At 39.2% G+C, this 19,970-nt stretch overlaps 1 protein-coding gene across 2 annotated transcripts in view; it reads left to right on the forward strand.

Annotated features, from left to right (window-relative positions):
* The window catches only part of LOC149145054 (nifU-like protein 2, chloroplastic), a 100,678-nt gene that overhangs the window by 18,182 nt on the left and 62,526 nt on the right, over positions 1-19,970 (forward strand). For both annotated transcript variants that reach the window (XM_089446416.1, XM_089446417.1), the window contains exon 3: positions 7,241-7,551. In XM_089446416.1, coding sequence (XP_089302542.1) covers positions 7,241-7,551 — 311 coding nt within the window. The remainder of the gene's footprint in view (positions 1-7,240; positions 7,552-19,970) is intronic.

The raw sequence follows: 19,970 nt of genomic DNA on the forward strand, positions 1-19,970 counted from the left end.
AATAAACAACAAAAGAAGCTTGTATTAGCTGGAAATGAAGACCAGACGCTGCAGGTTACAAAGTAGTTACAGTCTCCAGAAGTTGAACCTTACAACAGGGTTCTCTTCATCTAACACTCATCAATCCATTACATCTGTTTTTTGAGTATATATAGTGTCTCATTACACAATATCTCTGCTAAACATGCGTGGAGGAGCCAATAAATGGCCACCAACCACATTTACATTCAGGAATGGGCCGCTGATACAAATCTGGCTGTGCTGTAAATGGATTTGTCCTTTCTGTTGCTCTGCAGTCCTCCTTGGAGCAGGTGGCGTGAAATACCAAAGGAACCATAACCATTGAATGCTCTGCATTGATAAACGGTGTCCTGCTTCCTCCTCGGCCATACTTTTGATTAATGGCAGCTGCTGAATCATTAAAACGACTCAATCATGACTGTTTGGCTTTAAAACAGTGAAACGATGCCCAAACTATACATTCCCGCCCATCACTGCTTCCATGTTGACTTTTAAAAAGGCTCAGGCATAGTCTATTCACTATCGGGTCCGCCTTTGGCTCGCAATTCACGTTAAAACAGGCCCCTCCCTTGTTTTTTAATATTTGACAAATACCTGCAAAACTGCCGCAAACCATGAAAAATTGGCTTTGGCGGATTTGAAATATATATATTTGGCCTTTAGAACCCTTTCGGATCCGAAATCCCATCGCAATCGGCGCTTGCCAGGCATCCCTTTGTATTTTCTTTATACAAAGAAAATACACAAAATACATTGAAAACGCTATGGGCGCGGACTTGAAAAATATGAAATGGAGTGTTGTGCATATATCGGGTACGGCTCGTCGGTAATTGCACCTGCCCCTTTGACAATGCCGATAGCGATATCGGCGATCGCTCATCGGCGAAGTCTCATGTCGCTGCCACTGCCCGCCTTCTCCAAATGTGTATTTCCGCCCTTCAAAGGGCTTTCCTCTTGCAAGTTTTTCAATCGGTGGAAAGCCTTTAGCCATAATTTGAGGATTTCGACAGCATCAATGGATCCTTTGGCATGATTATAAGTGTGTTCGTAGCCTTTGAGAGTGTTCGAATCCATTTTTGATTCTTTTGTACAGCAAAGCTAACAGTAACGTTTAAGATACAACCCGTTTCGGGGTTGCAACAGTGGAATCCCATCATAATTGACTAGCTCGTAGGCTCCTTTTGTCAATACTCGTTTAACAATGTAGGGGCCCATCCATAATGGTTCGAATTTACCTGCTCCTAATTTGTTGGAGTCCTGATCATAAAGCAAGACCAGGTCACATTCTGAGAAGACACGAGGTTTGACATTTTTGTCAAATTGCGCCTTGACGCGTTTCTTATGTGCTTCATTAGCTAACGCGGCATCATGATGGGTTTCATCCAAGTGGACTAGTTCTAAGAAACGAGTCTTTTCTTCCGAAGTTTCGGGAAGCAGATCAATTGCGAGCTTAAGGGACGAAATTTCGCACTGAATTGGTAAGACAACTTCCAAACCATACACCAATTGAAAGGGTGTAAATCCAGTCGCATTCCTCACCAAAGTCCTATATGTCCACAGAGCTGAGTACAGGATTAAATGCCAATTCCGTTTGTGGACTCCAATCATTCTCTGCAGCATGCGCTTAAGGACTTTGTTGATTGCCTCAACCTGTCCGTTAGCCTGCGGATAATATGGAGTAGAACTATTGTGGGATAGTCCTAATTTGGCAGTCAATTCAACCATCATGTGATTGTGAAAATGCGATCCATGATCTGTGACTATAGCCTGTGGAACACCAAATCTAGAGACTACATGATTAAAAAAGAAAAGAGCAGCCGTTTCGCCGCTGTTGTTTAATGTAGGCATCGCCTTGACCCATTTTGTAAAATAGTTGACAGCGACTATAATATACCCATGCCCCCCGGCCGAGGTGGGGTTACATGTCATGAAATCTATGCCCCATTTAGTGAATGGCCCAACAACAACTACTGGATGCAGTGGTGTAGGTGGTAATCTGGTTTTACGATAAAAAATCTGACAAGCATGGCAACTTCTGACTGCAATTATGCAATCTTTGAATATAGTGGGCTAGAAGTAACCAACTCGTAAGATCTTTTGTGCAGTAGCGTAACCAGATAGATGCCCCCCACACGCTCCTGAATGACAGTCATTCAGGACTTTTTCGGCCTCCTCATGCGTGAGGCATCTTCGCAGAACTGTATCAATACCACGATGGTAAAGTGTGTCACCAATGATCAGGTAATCATTGGCTTGGTATTGAATACGCTGTTGTTCAGATCGAGAGGTGGTAAGCCTAAAAGTTTGGGTTTGGAGATAGACCAGTATATCTCCGTATATCTCGCTATCCCTAGTGGAGTCGCCATTTTGTTTCCGGGAAAACTAGTGTCTTTTCAATCTGCTAGCCCTCTAGGATTGGAAGCTATCCTAGAAACAAACAATCAAAACAATTTGGGATTTCCTCTATGTATGATAGATAAGAGAGGCAAAGGAACCAACCTGGATCTTCCGCTTAACTCCTTGCTTGATCTCTGTCTCCCTTGACAGAGCTTGCAACTCCTCTCCTACTTATCCTGCTTATAGAATACCTATAGAAACAAAGTAAAAAAACACCATCAAAGCATCTTGATCTATTATATCACAAGCATTGCAGAATCAGAAATACAATGAACATACAATGGCATTCACAAATAACAACATTCACAAATACACGATTGTATGGAGGAAAACTCAAAGAACTTTATTAAATATGAAGGGAGAATTACAACCTAGCTGTCTGATCCAGCATCAAATCCCTCTTCACCTCATGAAAAGCAAGATCACCCAACAATACAATGCTCTTTCTCAAAGACAAACTACCATCACTTCCTTGCAAATTACAAAATTCCAGCCTCTGGATCTCTCAGATGAGGGATCCATTTATAGATGTGTGCAAGGGTGTGAGTCATCTCTGGGTTTTTGATTAGTGTCATTCCACTTGTTGTTCTTGGTTCGACTTGGAGATTTCTTGGATCTCTTACTCATCCCTGGGCGAATTTAGAGAGGCAAGTGTCGTAGGAGAAGTTTCTAGAAGATTCCATGAGCATCCACTTAGAAAACTGTCTAGTACATTTGTCTATTCTCGCTCATCGCACCCCACAGAAGGCCTCTTTAGTATGAATTGCACCTGGCTAGTGTAGAAGTCAGTATGCATTGCACCCTAACAATGGAGTAGTTAGTATGGTCCAGTTTTGGCCAGTTCTAGATGGTTTTTCAGGTGGAACTTCTGGGGAATGATGTAATCAGCTGACCATGATCCTTTAGTGTATGAAACAACACTTTTAGGGGTTAAAGTGCCCTAGTTTATCGACATATAAGATTGGGGTTGAAGTGCCCAAATATGTCTATAACAGATACATTGCTTTGTTGCATGCCTCTACCCAAAGAAACATTGGCAACTCCTGGTCATGTAGCATAGCATTAGCAAAACCAATGATGGACTGGTTCTTTCTCACTAAAACCCCATTCTGCTGAGGATTGTATGAGACTGTCATCTCCCTCTTCATCACTGCTTCCTTGAAGAAATCCTTGAAGTCGTTGGAGGTGTTCTTTTCTATTGTCTGACCTCAAGACCTTGATCCTCTTGCCTATCAGGTTCTCCACTTGGGCCTTAAACTTTCAAAATCAATTGAAGACCTCATCCTTGGTGTTCATGAAGAAAGTCTAGGTTTTCCTCATGTACTTATTAATAAACGTGACATAATACTGTGCTTCATATACTGATGCCACCGACATTGATGCACACATGTTTGAATGAACAAGATCCAAGATTCCCTTGGACATAGTTTTGCTGCTTAGAAAGGCAACCTTAGCATTTTTTCCAAGTGCACATCCTCTACACACGCCCAGCTACTCAATGCTGAATTTTGGGAGACCAGTGACAATCTCTCTCAGAATCAACAACACCCTGTAGTGTAAGTGTCCTAACCTCCTATGCCATAGCCCATAACTCACATAGGTTGTCACTATCATGTCTGAATGCCTGAACAAGTTTTCCTGTTAACTTGTACAAGTTTCTCTCTCTAACCTTGATGACCACTGCTTTGTCTGGGCTAGACTCCTCTGGATGAACGAGCACTTGTCCATTCTTGAACATAACTACATATCTTCTATCCTTGGTCATTGAGATTGAGAGCAAGTTCTTCTCAGTCTTGGTATAAATAGCACGTCCTTGGCTTCCAACGTCCCTCTCGACTCTAGTTGGAACTCAATGGTTCCAACCCCCTTCACTGCATACCTCACATCATTACCAAGTTTCACATGTAAATCTGAGTCACTCTCCATCACAGACAGTTAGATTGTGAAATAGCTCCTGTGTCTCTGTCATATGATGTGATGCATCATTGTCGAAGTACCAAACATTCGTTGTGATGGTGCTATTAGATAGATAGGAGACAAATGAGTCGTCCTTCTCAAACTTTGCTGCAAACTCATCAAGCTGAACCTTTGCTGATGCTACTATTTTCTATGACTTCCCTTTACCCTTCTTCTTCTCTAAACACTGTGATGCATAGTGCCCACTCTTATGGCAAATGAAGCACTTGAGCTTGCTCAAGTCCTTCTTCCCTAGCTAAGAGGTTGCCCCTTCACTATTACCCTTAGAACCCTTCCCTTTGCCCTTCTTGGCCATATTGACCAAGGCCAGGTTCTCCTCTCCATCTCCCTGCTTGCTGGCTTTAGACTCCTCTCGAGTTTCTTCCTAGATACAATCATCCCAAAGCCTTTCCTAATTGGGAAGGTGCTCTCGAGAGCAAATTCCCTTAACAAATGGTTCCAATTACCTGGGAAAACCATTTAGTGCCATGTTTATGAGTGCTACGTCCTCTAAATTCTCCCCAATGGCTGCAAACTAATCCCGTGTCTAGGTGATTCTCATGAAGTAACTGGTAACATTATTATGGCTTGACATCTAGATGGATTTGAGCTTGTTTCTCAAGTTCATCTTCCTACTCATGTTGTTGCTTTGGAACAGGTCCACTAGAGGCTTGAACATCTCCTTGGCCGGCTTCTTCTATGCCAAGTGAGGGATCAAATGATCCTTTACGGCATCCATGATAATACTCTGTGCTCTAATGTCCTTCTTCACATAGGCCATCTTATTTGCTATATCTAGTGGTTCAGGAACAACCTTTTCAACAAACTCCCAAAGGTCATGTTCCTTCAATAGCAATGTAACCCTTGCATTCTAGAGCAGGGAGTTAGACACTCCATCCAACCTATCCTCAAATTTGAGACTGGCTGTTGCCATTTCTAGGTCTGATAATTATGCCTTGTGCTAAGTCCTAGCACCCACAAGAATAAACACTGGTTTATCGATTTACTAAGATCTCCACGTGGATCTATGTTTTGGTCCTTTGAAACATCTACAAAATTAATTCTGATTGGTATGGTTTCTCTCTCTCCTTGTGAAGGTTGACCTCTGCCTATCGCGCTGGAAAATATGCTATTGTCTTTTGTACCTCATTGCAATGGCCTGCTGTACAGCTCAGCTAGCTGCACAACTACTTCAATGCCACTCTACTGTGATTTTGTGTCTTTTTGTGATCTATATGGCCTGACGGTTGACACTCACTTTGCTACCTGCACAACTGATGGCTACCTGCACAAATGATGGCTCGACCCACCTTCACTACCCTGGTGTGTGTCACGCTACTGGTGGCTGGGATATATTTTTTTTAGTTTTCTTTACTTTTCCTGCCAGCCACTTAGCCACTGATCAAAAAATTATTATTTTAATTACTTTTTAACTTTGTCTTCAACTGTCTTCTACCCCCATTATTTTATTTTATTTTCTATTTTTGTTGTCTTAGCTGCCGTACGACGTATGGTGGAATTTCTCTGCAGTAGTTTGACTCAGCCTTTCATGTGTCACTTGTACAACAATTTGTACGGATGTGCACGACCACAATTTTTCCTGCGCTGTGGTTGCTGGCCCATCTGGACTTTGGATGAACCTGGCCCCTATGACTTCTGTACAAATCTGTCTTGTGAGCACTTTTGGAGATCTGTTTCTCAGAGAACGAACTCTAATACCATGTTAATTTTCTAACCTTAGCAGTCTGGCAATTTATTATCTACCAGATTCCTTGCTGTAAAAACACTTGTTACACAGATCTACTGGATAAAAGCACAGCTAGGATTTTAAAAAGTATAACAATAGAAGCAAATTTAAACACTAGTCTAACAATCACATGCACACAAGATTTCTGACCTTCAAGTTAGTTTTTCATTTAAATAACTTTAGAACTTCCAAGGGCTCCCTTCCTGGGTTAGTGGCCCACTGAGGGAAATACATACAACAAGAACTTTGAAATAATCCAACCAATCTAACCTTTAATCTGTCCTTCGATCTGCTGGCTGATCCGGATCCTTCTCTTGCTGCCCCTTGCACTCTACCTTGAACCCTGCACACTTGGAAGTTGGATGAGATTCCTTCTTCACCCAATCACTGAGATCTCACTATTGCACTCTCTTGTGCTTACTGGATATCTCGTGTGTCTTCTCCCTTAGCCTAGCCTTCCTTTTATAAGTTTGAGTTATTGACTAAATCGACAACCCTAATGTCCAAAGTGATTGACTATTGAGATTAGATCTCACCTCACTTGAGATCAATGGTTGATATTCAAATTTCATTTAATTCACTACGGCAATTAACTTTTTCATTTCATTAGATTAACTCACTTTATCTTATAAAAGTCATTTACTTTAATATTTAAAGTAATTGCTAAGGAAACGGTCGATGAGGCGACTTCCACATGCCTAGACACTTGGGCCTTCATGGAAGTACCTGCCCAAGCTACTAACATCAATTGAATATCCTTGCTACTCTTGTTTGTTTTGCTGTTGGTCTTTACATGTTGCTTGTATGTTTCAGGCTCCATATTTGTGGGCCATATGCCCCACAATCCTATTCTTATTATTATGGCACTTGGTCTAATGTTCATGTTGATTTTTTTTTTTTTTTGAGTCTGAATAAATATATTTTAAATGACAGTCTAATATATAAGCCTTCTGGAATTCCATTTCTTATGTCTTTATACCCTGTATAGATGTTAGCGGGTAAACTGGTTCTATGTCAAGAAAAACAAACAAGTTTGTCGAGCAGGAGATATCTTTATTTTCATTGTCCCCAATTTTTTTCTTCTCCTTTTCGTTTGACTCCAAAGCTTCTTGGTTTTAGTTATTGAAGCAATTGCCACTCCACCCACAACTGGAGGATTGGAACTGACAGCTGAAAATGTTGAGATGATCCTGGATGAAGTGCGACCATATCTTATGGCAGATGGAGGTAATGTGGAACTGCATGAAATTGATGGGAATGTTGTCACATTGAAGTTACAGGGGGCATGTGGGTCATGCCCAAGCTCAATGACGACTATGAAGACTGGAATAGAAGGACGCTTGATGGAAATGATCCCTGAAATAATTGCCGTGAAACAAGTATTTGACATGGAAACGGGACTTGAGTTAACTGAAGAAAATGTTGAAAAGGTAATCATTTGAGTTAGATTTTCTGTATGATGAACTTTTGTTTTCTATAAAAAATAACTTTTACTTTATTCATATTTACAATTGGAATACAGCTTATTTTGCTCTTTGTCTCAGATGTATGTCTATTATTAAAAGTTGGCATTACTTTTATCTTTGAAGTTAAAAGATGACTAGAAGGTTTAGCTTCTGTGTAGTTGCTATCTTTTGGCATTTCCATGTATAAGGGAAGAATCTAGCTGAGTAAGAATACAACATATCTTTGAATCATTATAGATGTTTGGAAGTGCATTGACATTTATTTATCTCCATCCTGTGTATAAGGTCAATACCTGGATGTTACTAGCAGAGATCTTATTAGGGCGGCTGTTTATTTTAAAGCAAGTACATAATGGAAGTAATTTGTAACTAGAAGCCAGAAGTGATTAAAAAATTAGAGTCCACACCTTTTCAAAGTAGAATTGTGGATTCTAAAGGCGCACCTTTTGACTATGAGGTTGATAAATGATTATATGTCTAAGTTATTTTTGGACTAGAAAAAAAATGCTACATTATTGTGTTCCATTTAAAGCTTTTGAACAAGGTTGATGAAGTTGGTTTTAGAATCTAAATTACATTTTTCAGAACAGGTTTGAGGTCCATATTGTATTTCATATTCAATTTTCAGGGGCACAATCTTTGCTTTACTAGCAAATACCATTCTTTTTGTTGCTTAAGAGGTGAAAATAACTTGTTATGAACTGCAATTTTCAAGATATATTTCGATTGTGTTTACTATGGAGATCAGAACTTGAGATAGTTGACCTTTTATGCAGATTTTTATAACCTCATTGAGGATAATGGCTTTTTCAGAGTTAAAAGAGAAGGTACAAGCATGGATTGTATAAAACCCACTAGAAGGAAATAAAATTATACTACTAAGTCATTTTGGTTCTTACAGATCCAAGTAATGTTGGTCAAGTACCTGTAACTCTAGATTCATTATATAGAAATTTTGTAAGAATTGGTCATACTATTGAAAAAGAATGGCAAGTTTAAATAATGATCACAGAGTGGCTTGTAGGAACCCGACAAGGCATTGGTACCTGGTTGTAGCTGGGCAAAGTAAAGCAACGAAATATCAGGTTAAATTTAAAATGCTCTGCCAGAAACATTATTGCACGTGATACAATGAGGCTTACTAATTGCAGTATACACCAGATGGATGTAAGTTGTAACAGCCAATCTATGCAGAAAGAATGAGAAAGGCATGCCCTGCCTTCCCCTCCATTTTGCTTTTTTGCAGTTGTAGTGGTTCCCAGACAAAGATATAAGTTTCTTTATGGCTTGTTTGACAGACTTGCCACATTTTTGTTTCTTGCACACAGTTAGCACTTGCCACAATAGCTCATTTGTGAGTTAGGCATGAGGTACTGCAAGGACTTGAGAGTACTGTTTGTGTTCCTGGTAAATAAGTTTATAATAACCAAACTATCCATGTATATGGAACCATGGATTTATGTATTGTAGACATATACCTTTGCACTATAAGATGCAAACTAACAAATAAAGTAAATGCTAACTGTCTTTCGTTTCCTTTTTTTTTGAGATGCTTGAAGTACTCCCTTGACCTTGGATACACACACACATCACTGTAGTCCCCTTATCCTTTACAATTTATTTGTGGACATTAATAAATATTCTATTTCATTTCATTTCATTTCTTTGCCTCTGCTTGCTCATCTCCTTGAAGAAGCCTTGAAAGCTTATAACCTGTTAATGTTTGGAGTTGCATTTTGTGTAATTCTAGATGTTAGATATGACTGATTGGTCTACCAAATATTGTCCTTGAGTTGATTGGGCTTGGGCTAAGTTGCATGATATGGGGAAACGGGCACATGTTTTTGAAATGGAAACACACTAGAAACGTGACCAGCCCAAAATTTGGAAATGGGAAAATGTTACATACATATATATATGTTCCACCAAGACTCCGGGACGGGGAGACACGGGCACAGGGAGATGAACAAGGGGGACATGTGGGAGTACCCTCAAATTTTAGGGAAATTTAGGGGGGACGTGGAGATGTTGTGGTATATATATATATTTTTTTCCTTTTTAATATCTATATATCTATATATATATTTCAAATTCATATTCAATAATGAAAGCATAAATACAATGATACATAGATAATTGAATTAACTAATGAAATACATTGATCCATACTCATCATCTTTACTAATACATACATGATTCATCCATAGACCACGAGATTCAATAATGAAATACTCTGATCCATATTCATTATTCATTATTCACCATTCTAGAATCTACATTGATTTAAAAATTAAATTCATCATTCATCATTCTAGATTCTAAATTGATTTAAAATTAGAATTCATCATTCATCATTCTAGAATCTAATTAGTACTAAGCAAAATAGACTATAATAGATACTGAAATATGAAGACTGGAATAGTAAATTGATATAACTAAAACTCAAAAACAGTGGAGTGATGAGTCTAAAAGTCAGTCTAAGTACACAGAGGGCTTGGTGCTCTTGATTAAATACTAATTTCATACCCTTGTACATGACAAAATGCAATGGAAACATTGCAATCCATCGAATCCTGAATTCCTGAAAACTGGTAAGTCTGCTGAATTTTGAGTGAGATCTAAAATTCTACTTTCTCCATATGAAATCCAATGAGGTTGGAACCACTCTCAAACATCCTGAGTCATTTCATGGTAATGTTAAAAATTTAAGTAAAAGGATGAAAATGAAATTCTCCTTGATCTTTCATTTTCATCTTTTTTACTTTAAGAATTTAACATTACCATGAATTCAATAACATTAGTAGGGAAATATGCTCAAATACTAGGTTTTCCCCGTCATAAATCATTGTTTACAAGAAAATTTAAGGGGGGACGCATATCCCATTTTGAGGGGGACACCCAAGCGTCCCCCACACTGGGGAAACGCCCCCCTTGCGTCTCCCTGTGTCTCCCCAAAAGGGGGATGTGGGGAAACGTTTCCCCAGACGTCCCCCCGTCTCGGGTGTGTGGGGTGCGAGGGGTGTGTGCACCCGACCTTGGGGGACGCGTACCCATGGAACATTGATATATATATATATATATATTGAAACTTGGGAAGAAATCATTACGAATAAATGAGCAAGGACATTTAAAGGACAAACATAAATGACAAGCAATGTTCTATCGTCACTTATATGGGGATCCTCATTAGTAGTATCACACTTTGCCTCTACCTCAATCCTCTAAGGACATTAGTCAACACCACCCATTTTTGATGAAACTACCTAATCCAAGCTTTAAAATATGCTACAAAAAGCATAATTTTCCTGATCAATGATTTTGGTTTGAATGAAGGGTACATTTTTTCTAAGGCCATGATAGAGGAGTCCAACAAGCAATATCACTAACATTGAGATACATAAAGAGCTTGGTGCTCTTGATTAAATACCAATGCCATACCTTCACACTGTTGATAAATCAATAGGGCTTGGATTGGAGTGATTTCTCGTTAACTTGATAACTGCTTATGATATTATTTTACTTTTCTTTATGATTAGCTTCTTCTTCTCTTATTATTATAGCGTTCTTATCATCAAACAACTACCAAAACATGAAGATCAATAGAACAAATGGACATAAGTCAACCTTCTTGAGGATATGCTTCTTTTCACCAAGTCAAATCAAGTCAAATCTCTTCCAAATGCTCAACTTCGACCCCCAACAACAAACTTTGGCCCTCTTGCAATTAGCTGCAACTTTGCACATGTGGGTGATTAGGGCTCTTTTAGGCTTCCTCCTTCCTTTGCTTGGGATGCTTCTTCTTCAAAGGCTTGTATTTGATCAACTTGACTTCTATACTTTATATTTTGTCCCTTCTCTTATAGTTCATAAATTTTTTCCTTGTAGTTGCAGAAACCCTAGCTTCCTTCGCACGTGTGAGAGATAGAGAGAGAAAAAATCAGAATTTTGTCTTTTCTTCCTTCTTCTAGATCTTCAATTGCCTTCTTTCTTCTTATCTTCACTAACTTGATTGAATCTGATTATATGGCTTCAAATGAGGTTGAATGTTCACTTATATATAGACTTCCAAGGAGGACGAATAACCCTAATGAGGCCGACTTCTTCATTGCGAGGCCGACTTGGCCTTGGAGGGGTATTTTGGCACCTTTGACTCAAAATAAATTCTTTTGACTTGTTACAAAATGCCCAATAAGGTCTAATCCATGTGACAATGACTCTTTTGACTGCTTGACTCTATGCCAAATTCTAGAAGCACACAATGGGTGTTTTGACCTAGAACAATTTATTCATGAGCATGAAACCCAAGCTATAAAATAACAATAACAATTTTTCTTTTTATTTTACATCAAATATATATAAAATCAAGAGTACATAAAATATTATGAAGATCGAACCTAGTTACAAATTTCACACTCCATCTTAACTAGGGAGGTATTCATAATACATTGATGGAACTTGGACATTCTCATAATAACAACTCTATCTCTCCACTAGATTAGAGCACAATGCTGGGAGACAATGATTTATAGACACCCTCATCATTGTCTCTCAAGGCACATACCCCATCCAGATGTTCACAAGGTATGTCCTCTTAGGACCACTTCCCTCTTGGATTTACGTATCCTCAAGGAATCTACTCTTCGACTACTCTTACCTATTGGATGCCCTACCTCATCCTCAAAGAGTATCACTTCTCAAGAAGTATTGGTTCTCAAGACTACTTCTATCCTCAAGAAGTATTGGTCTTAGATGCTCACCCAATCCTCCATTCTTTCTTCATGATGTGAAGTAAAGAATGATGTGTCTATCTCTCCGTCTCAGTTAGGGAGGAGATATCAACTAGTCCAAGCTTGCTTCTTAAATATACAAGCTTCTTATAGGAAGAGATTTAGTCAAAATATAAACTACCTGCTCATCGGTGGAGATATATTGTCGCTATACCACCTCATCTTGCACCAATTTTTGTATGTAATGATACTTGTTGTTTATATGCTTTGTTCTTGCATGGAATATGGGGTCTTCAGACAACCTTATGCAACTTGTGTTGTCACAATGTATAATTGTAGGGTCCATCAGTCCTTTAAACAAATCAGATAGCAACTTCCTTAACCAAACAACTTCTCTACCAACTTCACATGCTGCAATATATTCAACTTCAACACTACTTAAAGCAACCGATTCTTGCTTTCTACTCATCCATGAGATCATAGAGGATCCCAAGCTAAAACATTCTCCAATAGTGCTTCTTCCATTTGTCTCACTGCCTGTTACATTGGACAATCCCTCTTGCGGACAAGAGCGATCTCCCTAGATCTGTGACGGAAACTAGAAATAAGCAAGACAATTGAACTGACTCTTTCCCTAAGTTAAACTTGTTTGAATTAGAAGAATTAAAGCTAATGGATGAGCCTCTTACCTCTTTCACGAAATGCTTGATGAAGATCCCTTGTGATTCGATGCAAATCTTCAATGCTTGATAAGACCTGCAAACATCGACCATGAAAGGATCAAAAGCACATGTGATATAATAATCCAAACAACTTAGCCTAATGATCAAGGAAATTAGGAATTAAGTTTGCCTTAATAAACATTATAAACAATTGTAAACCATTCATCATTCCAATAAGACAAATCAATGGGAGAAAGTGTTCATTTGTATTAATCAAAGATGAAGAGAAGCCTTACAACCTTCGCCTTGATGCCGTGAGGTCCCTTCCAAATGCCTTCAATCTCCTCCTTAGATGACAAGCTTTCTAATCTCAAACCAATAACATAAGTTTGTCTTCTCTGAGTTCTGACCTCCTTAATCGCTTTACCTTGTAGTCATTTTATAGGCCAGGAGGAGGAAGTTTCAGATCCAAAAGAGGAGGATGAGACTCCTTCATTGAGGGATTAGGTTACCATGAGAAAAGGGATGGAGATGCATCATCTGAGGGTTATAGTTCGAATAGTCATCACCTAGAAGCTTTCAGTTGGGAAATATTCGACCAACTATGTTTCTAGAATGTACTTTTTATTTTTACTTTTTAGAATTCACCTACGTGGGTTTATAGTGGTAGACAGAGCGCATCTCTACGTTGTTCTCAGAGTTAATTCCAAGGCATGCGCGAGAAACTCTAGAGAAATCAGCGGAGGTGGAACCTAACAAGGTGTGACAGCTATTTTCCCCAAATTTCTCATCTACTTCAAAATATTTTGGGTTGTTTGACTTTTGAGGGAGCTGGTTCAAACATGTTCACGGATGGTAAAAAGACCCATAAACTGATCAAGTGTCATGGTAACAAATTGACATGTAACAGATTGCCCCCTAAAGTGCAAAGTCTGTAAAACAAGTTTAAAAGATTGAAGCGCTTTATCATTCCAAGGATCAGATCAGAGGCAATGGTTGGAAACTTGCAGGGAACATTCAAGGAATACAATGCAAATATATATCAAAAATCATCTTTGAGGTAGGCATTCCCATACTCAGAGTAAAGCGAACTCAATGAACAAGCATGGAAAAACTAAAATCATATATATGGTAGACACAGCATGGACGCAACCATCTGTCTACATAATCATGAATATAAAATCTCCTCACAACCTAGATTGATGAAACTAGATCCAGGGTCTTGATCTCCATCTCTCGATCCATAGTACAAATCTAACCATGTGAGTGAATGTTTCGAAGTCGAACATGGCAAAAACCACTTGATTACTGGTCAATGATGTGAACTGTTAACAAATGTGAGAGAACCACCAATATTGACAATGGTTCTCAAGGTACTTCCAGTACAATCTATGAAGTGCGAATAGGTGATCTAAAGTCGAACACTCATAGAATCATTCGATCGAAGGCCAATGATGAGAACCTGTCGTCAAAAGCGAGAAACCTGCCATTAAGGCATGTATGCTTCAAGGTACTGAAGGTTTCTAAATCAATTTCCTAGATAATGAGCTGAAGTCGATAGGAAGTGATCCGTCATAGGAAAGCCTACGACATGAAACATAATGTCAAGTTTTGAAAATAGTTTGCAAGGACTGACTCAAGGATGGCCGACGCGATTGAAGGCATAGAATTTGCAAAGGGGTTTTGAACTGAGGTTGAACTTCTCTTGAACACATAACGACACGAAAATGACTTGGCAAAATTTGATTTAACGATAATACCCAAAACGATGAAGACTTTCAATAAGGTTTGATTAACTGTAAGGTAAATGGATTTTCCAACCCAGACATGAGTGTGACGGAGTGCCGTGTTCAAGAGCGACATGCTGTAAAATGGATACCTTTTCCCAATTTCCCCCCACCATTACTGGCAAGTACCTCTTTATTTTTACAAGCTTGAGGAGGATAACATATGCTTGGATTGTAAGATCGTCCTTCGGATGAGTCCATCGAATTATTTTCAACGAACCTTAAGAAGGAATAGTTCGGTCCCGTTATGCTTAACGGGTCCTATACTGTTTAGTTTTTTACGAGTCTAGTAGAGGAGTAACTCGATGTCATTTTCTTTTAAGAGTTGGAAAAACACAAAAAGGAAACTCATTCAATTCTTTTACCGTAAAATTTTAACGAGGTCGAAGAAAGTAAAGCTCGACGTTTTTCAATTTAGAGAGTCAGAAGAAAAACATAAGTAGACTCCATCAGGTTCTTTTTCATCAATTTTAATTTCCCACGTCCGAAAAAGGATAAAATAATACAAGAGAGAACTCTATTGACCATGTTCTGTCAACGTATACCTTTTTCGTAAACAGTCCTAACTCAGTGCATAAAAGGGGTAAACTTATATTGAGTGGACAGTTGTTCATTTACTTTTACGAGTTCGAACAAGCAAGAACTCGTCAATCTTTTTGTTTTGAAAGAGTTTGAAAAGGGCTTAAAAGAAGTCTCCATGATTTTCGCTTTTTGTAAATTTTTAAGAGCATGAAAAGTGATAAAAGTCTGCTAAAATGTCAAAATTATTCATCTTTGCTCTATAACCGATCCTGCACATTTAAACTCAATAACTCGTCATAACTACTCAAAAAATGTCATTTTCCCTCCAAAAAGGTTTTTAAACATAAAAAATAATATTTTTAAGCTCTATAAAACTTATAAAAGTGGGAAAAAGTAAATTATTTTTACTATTTGCATTTTTACCATTTGAGAGCAGAGAGAGGAGTTTTTACCACTAGACTTGCAGGACTGATTCCGAGCTTATCGGTGGACGAAATCATGCACCGTTTCTTCTAGATAGAAGATCTCTCCTTAACTTAGTTTTTTATCTGTTTAGAATTTCATTTTGAGCTTTCATTTATTTTTTGGGAGCAAAACTTTGTTAAAAAATGCGTTCTCGGCCTTGCCCAGGTATTTTTCAATCGGGCCCACGCAGGCTGATAAATTTTTCCACACGGAAAATCACGGACTGCGAGGAATTTTAGTGGAAAAATCCGTGCAGCTGCGCCCTGTCCGTAAAAGGGCAATCGCGCAGGCGCCAGGGTTTTATTTTTAAACAAGTTTTGACCCAAAAAAACATGAGATGAATTTCTAAAATGATTCTAATTGCTTTAAAATAGTCATTTCAGGTCATTTGATTGCTCAAAATGGATTGGAGGGAATGAGAGCATGAAGTTAATGATTTGGCAGCTTTGGCAGATTTGGCCACCATGTAGGGTCTTAGGACTCGTGGCCTCCTGAAATACTGGCTTATTCCTAGGATGAAAGCTCAGGTAGATTTGATGACATGGCTGGTAAGGACCTGGAATGTCCAGGAACAATGTTTTGTGATTGTCGATCATCGCGTTACCATTGATGCCGATGACATCTACTTCTTGATTGGGCTGTCTCATCGGGGAACTGATCTTTCACTATTTGTATCGAGGACGGGAGGGGATACCACTGATGGGTATCTACGACGCTTTTGCAGGGGTGCACCACCCAAGGATGGGAGAATTGGCATTTAGATCATTGAGCTTTTACCCTTGAGGACCATTGCTTTCACTGTTTGCAAACTGTGGCAGTGCTGCCCTTCATTTAGCCACACAAGCACAGATGCAGATGGCCGTGGAATGCTGGGAATCTACGGTGTACAACTGGTGTGAGGCAGTGGTGGTGAACATGAAGGGCCAGTTGACTAGGTGCAAGAATGGAAAACTGAAGAATTTTGGTTATGGTGCCATTCTTGTTGCTTTTTCCCTAGAGAGGATTCCTATCCTCTGGCCACAACAGATTCTAGCAGATGATGGGGGTTCCAGGGATCCATGCATGATGAGGTGGGTTGCACTGATGGCACGCCATGGAGGTGATGGACTAGTAAGGCTAGAAGTTTGCTTTCCCTTGCAAACTTTGGAGTTGAGTAAGGCTAGAAGGAGCAAGCAAAAACAGAATTGCCTCTACCTTGAGGGGGTTGACACGAATGCCTTCTTTCGAAACGATGAAACCTAGAAGCCGACCTGATTGCACACAAAAAACACATTTGTGTGGATTCAAGCGAATATTGTAGTGCCTGCACCTAATGAAAATTGCTTTTAAGTGCAATGGGTGACCCTGCCTTTGCTCGCTGGGAAGTCATGGGAGATTGATTGATTGTTGGAGAGCCCAAAGCTTTCCAACAGGCAATGGACATAATACATGTTGATGCTCCTTTGTCAATCACTGTTTGAAAAACTCGTCGAGTTTTGACATGAACTAGTATTTGAAAAGCCAGTTGGTGCGGGAGACGCGGGACATGATTTTTGAGATCGAAAACAATCAAATTAGAGTCATGAGGATCTACTGCTCCTATGGCTGATAATAATAATTTCCTTTGTGCTGGACAAGTTTGCAGCACTTCAAGGGCAGACATTGCCGAAGGTGACATAGTCAAATCTTCGACGATGTTATAGTTCTGAGTAGCCCTAGCATGAGGATTAAAGGCTGACTTTCGAAGCATACCCTTAGGAGGTGGACGAATTATAATATCAGGGTTTGGTTTTTCAATATACAATGATTTAGAAGGAGTAGATGAAGAAGTTTGAACAACTGGATTGGAGACATCTCCATCTTCAACAAGACTCTTTGACGTGTAATCTTTGGATCTCGTCGCTACCATAACTTTGGAAGACATCATCATGATATATGCTGATGCGGATGAGGAGGATTGGTCATGAGAAACCATTTTACTGTCTTGGGGAGGAAAAGGATCCTTCAAAACAATGGGTGTGGGTGAACTTTTGACGAATTTGGAAACTTCGACACGATGTGGGCACCCCTTGGTGTAATGATCTTCCTCACAAATTAGGCAAGGATACCGAGGTTTCTTCTTTTTGTCAAACAATTCATTCTTGTTTGATTTCTCCTTAGAACGAGTGTCTTGTTTAGCTTTGCCTTTTCCCTTTTTCTTATCTCCGGATTGCTTAACGTTGCCGGTAGATGACTCTATGACGTTAATTTTCGAAGTAATTTCGGGAGAAGAATCTTCTTTAGGTGAATTAGGTAGAGCCGAAATCTGAGTTTTCTTAGAATTTTTCTTGTTGTTCTTAGATTTCTAAGTTCTAACTCACAGAACCAATCATGCCATCTGCGACATGTGATCCTGTAAGAGCTGGATTAGTTTGGCTAGGTTGGGGTAAAATCTGGGATCTTTTCGTACAAAGTAATAGATTGAGTATAAACAAGATCAAGGTATTGAGCACGAGCACTTACCTGTTCTTTAGTTACAACACCCCCTTTGGTCACATCTTCAGTTATTACTGGTAAAAGAGATTTTATGAACCATTCAGCGAAAATCTAGTCTGGAATGTAAACTTTAACTAGGCGATGTCTTCGTCTCCATTCATGAATGTGATCTGAGATATGGGTTGATGTTGACTGTTTCAAGTTAAAAGTTCAGTTCCATTATCATATCGAACGGGCAACTGAAAATGGGTCAAAAACGCTGTAACAAGGGCGTTAAATATATCGAAGGAAGCGCGCAACAATTCTACATACCATTTGGTTGCCGAACCAGTTAAGGTTCGTTGAAAAAGTTGTAATCTAATAGAATCGTCGATTAATGAGTTGGACGCGCACCAAAGATGATAGGTCATAACATGGTTGGATGGATCTTCGCCCGACTTACCTTCAAACTTAGGAATATCACTAGGCAACTTAGTAGGAATGGCTGGCCAAAATGGTAAATAAAAAAGTGGATCATTAGTTAACCGAGAGAGGTTAGGCAAATCCAAAGTTGCAATGAAGGGCAACTGGTGGTTAGGATCTTGAGATGGATACTGATAACCCTGAGGGATGAGTCCTGTACCGGGAGGAGGATACCCAGGATATCCTGGGATAGCCTGAGCAGTTGGAATCTGCATACCTCTTGGATATCCAGGATGAGCCATGTCGTATTGCGGTTGTATAGATTTGTTGAAAAGTATGACCTGGGTATGGTTGATTTTGAAAAGGGAGACTCTGTCCCATTTGACCTTGAATGAACTGTCCTTGAAAGGGTTGATTTTGCAAAGGTTGACCTTGGAGAAATTGAGTTTGAAAAGGTGGACCTTGAACAAACTGACTATGGGGTAAATCTTGGAAAGTGGCCTTGAAACGATACTTGCATATATGGGCTGTTAGGTTGTACAACAGGTATTTGGGGTACTGACGGAATCATAGGAATGGATTGAACACCAGATACTTGAGGTAAAGACTGAACAAGGGGTTGCACCGTAACTTGTGATATAAGTGGGACAGTTACTTGCGATACTCTTGGAATGGGAGTTTGAGGCGAACTTGAACTTGGATTCTGAATAATCGTTGGGACTAGTGTTGCGAAAATCGCGATTTTTTTCGGCATGGCGATTTAATCGATGATTTTTTCAAAATGAAAAAATCGTAAAAATTGCCAAAAAATCGTGAAAAAATTGCCAAGATTTTTTCCAAAATGAAAAAATCGCCAAAAAATCATAAAAATTGTCAAAAAATCGTGGATGCTTTAGATATAAAAAAAAATTGAAAAAAAATGATTTATTAATATTTTTTTAATGTTGCTGATGTTTTGCCGATTTTTACCGAGTTTTCCCGATTTTTTCTTATTTTTTCCCCTTGCCGATTTAATCTCGATCGCAATGTTCGCAACACTGGTTGGGACAACAGACTGCACCAATGTTTGAGGAGTACTCAGGACAGGACGCTGAAGTGTTTGTTGGGTAGGTGTTGATGGATTAACCTGGACAACTGGTTGGACTTGAAAAGGTATTTGTTGTATAGGTTGTCTAAGAGGTTGAACAGGTTGATACAAAGGCACTTGAGAAGCAACTGGAATTGACTGTTGATTTGACAAAGGGGTTCTAGATTGTATTCATCCCAGGGTAAGGCATTCCAATGACGGGTTGAGGCATAATGGGCTGACCAAAACCGGTTTGAAGCATTTGAGCATAATTAAGGTAATTCCTGGTAGGGGGTTG

This window comes from Pinus tabuliformis, chromosome X (genome assembly GCF_031772625.1).
Source record: "Pinus tabuliformis cultivar Carrire ecotype Pingquan chromosome X, CPIR1, whole genome shotgun sequence".
Lineage (NCBI taxonomy): Eukaryota > Viridiplantae > Streptophyta > Pinopsida > Pinales > Pinaceae > Pinus > Pinus tabuliformis.